This window comes from Nerophis ophidion, linkage group LG29, assembly GCF_033978795.1.
Source record: "Nerophis ophidion isolate RoL-2023_Sa linkage group LG29, RoL_Noph_v1.0, whole genome shotgun sequence".
NCBI lineage: Eukaryota > Metazoa > Chordata > Actinopteri > Syngnathiformes > Syngnathidae > Nerophis > Nerophis ophidion.
The window spans coordinates 19,777,542-19,789,189 of record NC_084639.1 but is presented as its reverse complement, the minus strand read 5'-3'; the positions used below and the strand labels follow the sequence as shown (position 1 = coordinate 19,789,189).

At 42.4% G+C, this 11,648-nt stretch overlaps 1 protein-coding gene across 1 annotated transcript in view; it reads right to left on the bottom strand.

Annotated features, from left to right (window-relative positions):
• Positions 1-309: 309 nt before the first annotated feature.
• Positions 310-11,648, bottom strand: part of slc36a1 (solute carrier family 36 member 1) — a 98,051-nt gene continuing 86,712 nt past the window's right edge. The window contains exon 12 of the mRNA XM_061891949.1: positions 310-5,231. Coding sequence (XP_061747933.1) covers positions 4,957-5,231 — 275 coding nt within the window. The 3' untranslated portion in view covers positions 310-4,956. The remainder of the gene's footprint in view (positions 5,232-11,648) is intronic.

Genomic DNA, 11,648 nt, shown 5'->3' with positions numbered 1-11,648 from the left:
TATATTTGGAGCCTTAAATAAGTCAAAAAATCATAACAACATTCATTTTGATTCATTATTATGTTTTGAGCAATGACAGTTTTCAAGAAACAAACAGCTTTGTGTTTTCAGAGTCAAAATTACAGCTTTTTTATTAATATATTTATCAATTTTATTATTTTTCACCCCTTTTATTCAATTTTTTTAAAAAGTTTTTTTAGAATCTGGTCAGTGATGTTGGATCTGCTCAAATCCAGACTATGGATCCACAAAGATGTGCAACGAAAGTTTTTCCCTACAGAAATGCTTCTAAAAAAACAACAAGTAAAATAGTTTTTTTTCTTCATGTTTTTATTCTTAGCAGAGGATGAATGGATGAGAGATGTTTGTACTCCAGACTTAATGTCGGACACCATTTTGCACAGGTGACGTACGATGTGGACATGATTGTAGCTTAAATAAAAGCTTCGGAAGATTCGCGTTCGTATTTCTTCTTCAGCAGGAAGACTTAAGTCCTTCTGGAATTGCTGGATGACATTTATTACACCACGGAAATGCTGTTTGAACATCTGCGCTGCTTGAATAATCTTTAAAGAGCCTTTCACACCATTTCAGTCATAAAAATTACACCGGAAAATAATAATGAAAAATGGCGGGTGTTGTTGACTTTGATCGGATCGCTTCTTGTACGAACATCTGGAAGACGTGACTGTTGGGTAAAGTACTTTTTAGGCCTTTTCAGATTGCAGTTTTAATGTGAAATGTTCCCGCTGAAGTTTCAACGTGTCAAACGTGGATCATGCAAAAATGTGATTGACAGCTTCCTGCAAGATGCTCACTTCACCTTGTAATAAAAACCCACCCAAAAACATATTTAGTTTAATGGGAATTGCACTTTTGTATTTTGTCAATCATTCACAATCAATATGTTTATTTATTTTTATTTTTTTTATGCATTCTAAATCGTAAAATACAGCAAGTAGGAGGTGGCTAACAATGCAGCTAATGGTAGTTTTCTAGAGCCCTCTAAAAACCATCCAAAAACCGCCAACAATACTCTATTTACACTATAAGCGCTAACACAGTTGAAGCTAACTAGCGCGGGTTCCTATATTGACGTATTGAGCTGCTGCGTCGCATCTGAGTTGGTGAAAGTTAACCCTAGGTGATAAATCATGCCTCTCACCTGGATAGTACAAGGTTGTGGACGTACATCCACAAGTTGGTCTACTTTGACATCCAACTTAGACCCCCGCTGATGGCGAAAACTACACGAAAAATTACTTGTTTGAATCACTTTTTATTTATTTATTTATTTTTTAAACTGTGTAAGGACCGGAAGATATAAACATCCCGGTCAGAGCAGACATTGTACAGTTATGTATTGTTTTAGTATGTTTGTACACCTTGTTTAGCACTTAGCATAATGGTTAGTGTCTCACGTCCTCCTTGTATTCAGGTTCAAAAATAAAAGATCCTGGATCATTGTTTGTCCCAAAGTAGTCTTTGTTGTCGCTCATCAAGTCTGCCATGATTAGTAGTCTTGGGATGGGTTTGTGAAAATAATACGCCGCCGTATGCTTAAAATGATCAAAACAACTAAATAGTACATGTTATTATGAATGTTACTAGATAATACATATATACTTACATCATATATATATTACATGTTATTATGAATGCTACATGACATAAATACATCATTTATATATTACATGTTATTATGAATGTTACTAGATACTACATATATACTTACATCATGTATACATCACATGTTATTATGAATGTTACTAGATACTACATATTTACTTACATCATGTATACATCACATGTTATTATGAATGTTACTAGATAATACATATATACTTACATCATGTATATATTACATCCTGTGATTAATGTTACTACATTACATATATACTAAAATCATGTATATATTACATGTCATTATGAATGTTACTAGATACTACATATATTCTGTTGCGTTTGGACCAGATGTTCCTCCGAGGGAATTTAAGTTGCTGGTCAACCCCAAGTTCTTTTGATGACACATGAGCTGATTTTAAACGAAACTCAGAACAGAATAGGTATTTTGCAATGTATTCCAAAGCTTTGGAGAGACCAACCTAAAGAACAACACATTCAATTCGCATCGCCTAAGTTGATGTGAAAACACCCCGGAAGTCTTGTCCCTTCAGAGAAAATCCTACATTACATATATACTTACATCATGTATATAGTACATGTTATTATGAATGTCACTAGATGCTACATATATTCAGTTGCGTTTGGACCAGATGTTCCTCCGAGGGAATTTAAGTTGCTGGTCAACCCCAAGTTCTTTTGATGACACATAAGCTGATTTTAAACGAAACCCAGAACAGAATATGTATTTTGCAATGTATTCCAAAGCTTTGGAGAGACCAACCTAAAGAACAACACATTCAATTCGCATCGCCTAAGTTGATCTGAAAACATCCCGGAAGTCTTGTCCCTTCAGAGCAAATCCTACATGACATATATACTTATATCATGTATATATTACATGTTATTATGAATGTTACTAGATACTACATATATTCTGTTGCGTTTGGACCAGATGTTCCTCCGAGGGAATTTAAGTTGCTGGTCAACCCCAAGTTCTTTTGATGACACATAAGCTGATTTTAAACGAAACCTAGAACAGAATAGGTATTTTGCAATGTATTCCAAAGCTTTGGAGGGACCAACCTAAGGGACAACACATTCAATTCGCATCGCCTAAGTTGATCTGAAAACCCCCCGGAAGTCTTGTCCCTTCAGAGCAAATCCTACATGACATATATACTTACATCATTTACATATTACATGTTATTATGAATGTTACTAGATACTAAATATATACTTACATCATGTATATATGACATGCTGTTATGAATGTTACTACATTACATATATACTTACAGTGTGTAAATAAAACATTGATGGATGTTTTTAGAGCGCTTTATAGCGCATTAGCTCCATTGCTAGCTGACTTTTGCGCGCATTTATTGACAATTTAGTATGCATAACAAAACTAAAACATGTGTTATTGTCTTACATGAGTATTGTGAGTGATAGGCAAAATTCTCAAAAAAAGTGCACTTCCCTTTTAACAGTAAGAAAAACTTCAAAACTTGAACTGCTCGTGACAAATTCCGTTTATTTTACTTACGTCTGTGGTGAAAATGCCTTGTTACAAGACGCTGGGGCTGTGTCGCAAATAGTACACTTAAACAAAGACACTGTCTACGTAGTTCCTGAAGGCCCGGGTCGTGCCGCCCCTGATTATTCGCTGTCGGAAAAACATGTTTTTAATATATAAGTCGCACTGGGCTATAAGTCGCAGATAAATATATATGTTGTGAAATGATTTATTTACATGGAAATATTCTGTAAATGTTTATTTACATCCCTTCATTGTTTACAAATGGTGTCTGTCACAGGGCAGTAAAACGGCTGATCAAACAAAACATAAGTCATGGTCACGGAATCGCTAGCTCTCCAATCAGCTAAACAAACTCAATAACTCCACTGTGACGTTTTGGTGAATTTACTGAGGAATTTGCGAAAGTGAATCAATACAAAAAAGAATGCCGCTGTAAGTTACTAACACTGACACTCATTAGCATGTTAGCTAATGCGAATGACGCTAGCTTGATCGCATTGTGATAGCACATAGAAATAAGCCTGGAAACACTCCGACAGACGTCACACACGGGACGCTTTAGCATGTAAGAATTGTTTTAGTTATATTGTAAAACGTACAATTGTTGCTTGGGGTGATTAATGAAGATATCCATACGTGGACGGCTGGAAGACGGAACGGCACTTCCACTTTCATTTTAAGCCTCGAAAAAAAAGGGTTCTGCAGTGAGCAAACTCATCCAAAAGATGGCGCCATTCCAAAAACAATGACACACCTCTTTAGTGTATTTGCTCGTGTTTTTTTATAAAGAAAAATTCATAAGTTAGCCGCTCCGTTTTATAAGCCGCAGGGTTCAAAGCGTAGGAAAAAAGTGGAATTTACGGTATTTTGAATCTTGTTTGTTTGCAGGGTAAACTATGCAATCAAAAATGCTAACCATCACAAGTTTTTATTTTGTACAAATGCATCGACCTCAATTTCGGGTCCGGGCTTTACATAATGCTGTGCCTAATTTGTGGACTTTTAGGAACTTCATATGCTGCTATTAATTAGCCTCGTTAGTGATGAATGCAGAATACCTCCAAGTAGTTTCGCTATGGACGACTAGACGAAGGAATGGCACTTGCACTTCCGGTTCAAAGCTTGTCTTTTTAAAACGGTCAGTAAAGAAAAATCCATAAATTTGCCAAACCGTTTTATAAGCCGCAGGGTTCACCAAGTAGTTTCGCTATGGACGTTTAGACGAAGGAATGGCACTTGCACTTCCGGTTCAAAGCTTGTCTTTTTAAAACGGTCAGTAAAGAAAAATCCATAAATTTGCCAAACCGTTTTATAAGCCGCAGGGTTCAAAGTGTAGGGGGAAGGTAGCGACTTATAGTTGGTACTGGGAATAATGATGGCAATAATTTACTTTTAACCAGTCTAGTTAGCTCGGTCGCTACGTAGCCAAGATATACTTCCTGGTGTGAACACACGAAAGCCCTGGAGGGACTAAGTGGAAAGTGTGCAAAATTAGACACAGCCAAAGACCTTTCTGGTCGACTCCTACAGAGCCGGCCAGAAAGAAGGTTTCACTGCGTAAGGCATTCCATCAAAGTGCATCGGGGGTGGGGGAACTGGTAGGAGGTTCGGGCGGTAGGTTAACGTGTCGTCAGTAAGATTGTTGAGGTAGTTTGACGCCGCAGTCAAAGGGGAGCGAGCACCTACCTGAAGGACTGAGCAGTGTATGACAACAGACACGATGGCCACGCCCGTGACTAAAAACAACGGTTCGGAAAAAGCTAGTTGGTCCTGCCGGGCACGACGCGCCGTCATTGGAGCGCGAAGGCGGCCAGCGTCTCGTCACGCTTGAGGGCGTTGCGGGCGACGATCTGCTCCACGGCAACGTAGGTCCCCGCCAGGAAGCCCACCAGGCCCAGCAGGCTGATGACCAGGTTCTTGGCGATCACCGGCGGAGACAGGCCCTCGCTGTGCATGGTCAGGATCTGCAGGATGGGCGGGAAGATGAGCGCCAGGAAGCTGCTGCTGACCGAGCCCACCAGCGAGATCACCAGGTCCAGTTCCGGGACCAGGATGGCCAGAGCGCCTGTCCAAGGAGACACAGACACATTCAAATAGTCAAAGTGGGGACCGACTATGGGACACACAGACACATTCCAACAAAGTGGGGACCGACTATGGGACACACAGACATATTCCAAAAAAGTGGGGACCGACTATGGGACACATAGACATATTTCAACAAAGTGTGGACCGACTATGGGACACACAGACATATTCCAACAAAGTGTGGACCGACTATGGGACACACAGACATATTCCAACAAAGTGGGGACTGACTATGGGACACAAAGACACATTCCAACAGTGAAAGTGGGGACCGGCTATGGGACACACAGACATATTCCACCAGTCAAAGTGGGGAACGACTATGGGACACACAGACACATTCCAACAAAGTGGGGACCGACTATGGGACACACAGACATATTCCAACAAAGTGGGGACTGACTATGGGACACACAGACATATTCCAACAAAGTGGGGACCGACTATGGGACACACAGACACATTCCAACAAAGTGGGGACCGACTATGGGACACACAGACATATTCCAAAAAAGTGGGGACCGACTATGGGACACATAGACATATTTCAACAAAGTGTGGACCGACTATGGGACACACAGACATATTCCAACAAAGTGTGGACCGACTATGGGACACACAGACATATTCCAACAAAGTGGGGACTGACTATGGGACACAAAGACACATTCCAACAGTGAAAGTGGGGACCGGCTATGGGACACACAGACATATTCCACCAGTCAAAGTGGGGAACGACTATGGGACACACAGACACATTCCAACAAAGTGGGGACCGACTATGGGACACACAGACATATTCCAACAAAGTGGGGACTGACTATGGGACACACAGACATATTCCAACAAAGTGGGGACCGACTATGGGGGACACAGACATATTCCAACAAAGTGGGGACCGACTATGGGACACACAGACATATTCCAACAAAGTGGGGACTGACTATGGGACACACAGACATATTCCAACAAAGTGGGGACCGACTCTTAGGACACACAGACACATTCCAACAAAGTGGGGACCGACTATGGGACACACAGACATATTCCAACAAAGTGGGGACTGACTATGGGACACACAGACATATTCCAACAAAGTGGGGACCGACTATGGGGGACACAGACATATTCCAACAAAGTGGGGACCGACTAAGGGACAAACAGACACAATACAACAGTCCAAGTGGGGACCGACTATGGGACACACAGACACATTCCAACAGTCAAAGTGGGGACCGACTATGGGACACACAGACACATTCCAACAATCAAAGTGGGGACGGCCAATGGGACACACAGACATATTCCAACAGTGAAAGTGGGGACCGACTATGGGACACACAGACATATTCCAACAAAATGGGGACCGACTATGTGACACACAGACACATTCCAACAAAGTGGGGACCAACAATGGGACACACAGACATATTCCAACAAAGTGGTGACTGACTATGGGACACACAGACACATTCCAACAGTCAAAGTGGGGACCGACTATGGGACACACAGACACATTCCAACAGTCAAAGTGGGGACCGACTATGGGACACACAGACACATTCCAACAGTCAAAGTGGGGACTGACTATGGGACACACAGAAATATTCCAACAGTCAAAGTGGGGACCGACTATGGGACACACAGACATATTCCAACAGTCAAAGTGGGGACCGACTATGGGACACACAGACACATTCCAACAAAGTGGGGACCGACTATGGGACACACAGACACATTCCAACAAAGTGGGGACCGACTATGGGACACACAGACACATTCCAACAAAGTGGGGACCAACTATGGGACACACAGACACATTCCAACAGTCAAAGTGGGGACAGACTATGGGACACAAAGACACATTCCAACAGTAAAAGTGGGGACCGACTATGGGACACAAAGACACATTCCAACAGTCAAAGTGGGGACCGACTATGGGACACACAGACACATTCAAACAGTTTAAGTGGGGACCGACTATGGGACACACAGACACATTCCAACAGTAAAAGTGGGGACCGACTATGGGACACAAAGACACATTCCAACAGTAAAAGTGGGGACCGACTATGGGACACACAGACACATTCCAACAGTCAAAGTGGGGACCGACTATGGGACACAAAGACACATTCCAACAGTCAAAGTGAGGACCGACTATGGGACACACAGACACATTCCAACAGTAAAAGTGGGGACCGACTATGGGACACACAGACACATTCCAACAGTTAAAGTGGGGACGGACTATGGGACACACAGACATATTCCAACAAAGTGGGGACTGACTACGGGACACAAAGACACATTCCAACAGTGAAAGTGGGGACCGAATATGGGACACACAGACATATTCCAACAAAGTGGGGACCGACTAAGGGACAAACAGACACATTCCAACAGTCCAAGTGGGGACCGACTATGGGACACACAGACACATTCCAACAGTCAAAGTGGGGACCGACTATGGGACACACGGACATATTCCAACAAAGTGGGGACCGACAATGGGACACACAGACATATTCCAACAAAGTGGGGACTGACTATGGGACACACATACACATTCCAACAGTAAAAGTGGGGACCGACTATGGGACACACAGACACATTCCAACAGTCAAAGTGGGGGCCGACTATGGGACACACAGACAAATTCCAACAGTAAAAGTGGGCACCGACTATGGGACACACAGACACATTCCAACAAAGTGGGGACCGACTATGGGACACACAGACACATTCCAACAAAGTGGGGACCAACTATGGGACACACAGACACATTCAAACAGTCAAAGTGGGGACCGACTATGGGACACACAGACATATTCCAACAAAGTTTGGACCGACAATGGGACACACAGACACATTGCAACAGTCAAAGTGGGGACCGACTATGGGACACACAGACATATTCCAACAAAGTGGGGACTGACTATGGGACACACAGACATATTCCAACAAAGTGGGGACCGACTATGGGACACACAGACCACATTCCAACAGTCAAAGTGGGGACCGACTATGGGACACACACAGACACATTCCAACAAAGTGGGGACCGACTATGGGACACACAGACATATTCCAACAAAGTGGGGACCGACTATGGGACACACAGACACATTCCAACAGTGAAAGTGGGGACCGACTATTGGACACACAGACACATTCCAACAGTAAAAATGGGGACCGACTATGGGACACACAGACACATTCCAACAGTCAAAGTGGGGACGGACTATGGGACACAAAGACACATTCCAACAGTGAAACTGGGGACCAACTATGGGACACACAGACATATTCCAACAAAGTGTGGACCGACTTTGGGACACACAGACATATTCCAACAAAGTGGGGACCGACTATGGGACACACAGACACATTCCAACAGTAAAAGTGGGGACCGACGATGGGACACACAGACACATTCCAACAGTAAAAGTGGGGACCGACGATGGGACACACAGACACATTCCAACAGTAAAAGTGGGGACCGACTATGGGACACACAGACACATTCCAACAGTCAAAGTGGGGACGGACTATGGGACACACAGCCATATTCCAACAAAGTGGGGACCGACAATGGGACACAAAGACATATTCCAACAAAGTGGGGACTGACTATGGGACACACAGACACATTCCAACAGTCAAAGTGGGGACTGACTATGGGACACACAGACACATTCAAACAGTCAAAGTGGGGACCGACTATGGGACACACACACACATTCCAACAAAGTGGGGACCGACTATGGGACACACAGACACATTCCAACAGTCAAAGTGGGGACCGACTATGGGACACACAGACATATTCAAACAGTCAAAGTGGGGACCGACAATGGGACACACAGACACATTCCAACAAAGTGGGGACCGCCTATGGGACAAAGTGTTAAAAGAAAAGGTGATATAACACAGTGGTGAACATGCCCTTTCCCAACTACTTTGGCACCTGTTGCAGCCATGAAATTCTAAGTTAATTATTATTTGCAAAAAAAACTAAAATTTATGAGTTTGAACATCAAATATGTTGTCTTTGTAGCATATTCAACTGAATATGGGTTGAAAAGGATTTGCAAATCATTGTATTCTGTTTATATTTACATCGAACACAATTTCCCAACTCATATGGAAACGGGGTTTTTAAATCAAAGCTTTTTTCTAATAAAATAAATGAATTTCATTGATTAATCCTTGCAGCCCAAACGTTACACCCCTTGCCATTAAAGTATAAATGATGTCGGTCCAACATAAAGGCGGTCCGGATGCTGTGTTAGAGAGAAAAAATCAGTTTTCTCTTTGTTAAACCACATTTCCCATTTCAGCCAATTTCAAAGAAATGTTTCCTTTATTAGCCCAAATGTGCCAATCACGGTCCAATCACGAAACAGGGAAGCAAAGAATTTAAACAAGCACTTTAAATCAATTTAACCGTCAAAAGATTAACTTTTTTTTAGCCGTATGACAGGGGGAAGACAGTCAAACAGCTCCGAGTTAGTCTGCTGCTCACTTCCTTCCACGCTCAACAGAAACTAAACTGAGGTCCCGTCCCTTTTTGACCTTGGGACCCGACTCTTGATTATAAAAATGCTCAATAATTACATCCAACCTAATCACAGTTTCTACAATAATTTGCAAGCATGTGTTAATCACAAAGATAGTTAGGTCAGGCTGATTACAAAAAATATAGTTTACAGCAAAACTCATGAAAAATAAATTAAATATATGCAGTATTATAGTGCTAAAATAAATACATTCTAACTAAATGCATAATAAATAATATACTTTATATGTTTACAACTAAACTGTCAATAAAATAAAATATAGCTTCACCACTGTAGTCATCATTTTTGCGCTTAAGAAACTTCTCCGTGACTGTAGCTCCAGACTTCATTACTGCCACAAGTGGGGGAAAAGTGTATTACAACTGATTATCACTGCGACCCGTACAGACCACAGCTGGGAAACGGATTGTTTTTTTACGGCCCTCGAGGGGGCGCTAGTGCCCCAACAACGGTTAAAAACTGAAATATAATAATAATAATAATATATTTTATTTGTAAAAAAACACTTTAGGTTGAGCAAACAACCTCCAAGTGCTACAGTGTAGAAAAATAGTAATAATAATAATAAGAAGAAGAAGATCCATCCATCCATCCATTTTCTACTGCTTATTCGAAAAATAAATAAAATATAAACAGAAACCACATGACATTCTCCCAATCCTTTGCCGTATCATCTATGTATCCATTTTGGTATAAACTCAACTCCCCGACGGGGAATCGAATCCTGCAGTGCCAGACGTGTCCCCCTGCTTTAGCCAGTGCATGTCCAGGCCCGTCTGAAGTTTGCCAGAGAGCACATGGGAGAATGTCGTGTGGTCAGATGAAACCAAAATAGAACTTTGTGGTATAAACCCAACTCCCCGACGGGGAATCAAATCCTGCAGTGCCAGACGTGTCCCCCTGCTTAAGCCAGTGCATGTCCAGGCCCGTCTGAAGTTTGCCAGAGAGCACATGGGAGAATGTCGTGTGGCCAGATGAAACCAAAATAGAACTTTTTGGTATAAACTCAACTCGCCGACGGGGAATCAAATCCTGCAGTGCCAGACGTGTCCCCCTGCTTAAGCCAATGCATGTCCACGCCCGTCTGAAATTTGCCAGAGAGCACATGGGAGAATGTCGTGTGGCCAGATGAAACCAAAATAGAACTTTTTGGTATAAACTCAACTCCCCGACGGGGAATCAAATCCTGCAGTGCCAGACGTGTCCCCCTGCTTAAGCCAGTGCATGTCCAGGCCCGTCTGAAGTTTGCCAGAGAGCACATGGGAGAATGTCGTGTGGCCAGATGAAACCAAAATAGAACTTTTTGGTATAAACTCAACTCCCCGATGGGGAATCAAATCCTGCAGTGCCAGACGTGTCCCCCGGCTTAAGCCAATGCATGTCCAGGCCCGTCTGAAATTTGCCAGAGAGCACATGGGAGAATGTCGTGTGGCCAGATGAAACCAAAATAGAACTTTTCGGTATAAACTCAACTGGTGGTGTTTGGAGGAAGAAGAATACTGAGTTGCATCCCAAGAGCACCATACCTACTGTGAAGCATGGGGGTGGAAACATCATGCTTTGGGGCTGTTTTTTTCTGCTAAGGGGACAGGACGATTGATCCGTGTTAAGGAAAGAATGAACGGGGCCATGTATCGTGAGATTTTTGAGCCAAAACCTCCTTCCGAATACTTATTTTCCACCATAATTTACAAATAAATTCTTTAAAATTCCTACAATGTGAATTTTTTTTTCCACATTCTGTCTCTCACAGTTGAAGTGTACCTACGATGAAAATTACAGACCTCTGTCATCATTTTAAGCGGGAGAAC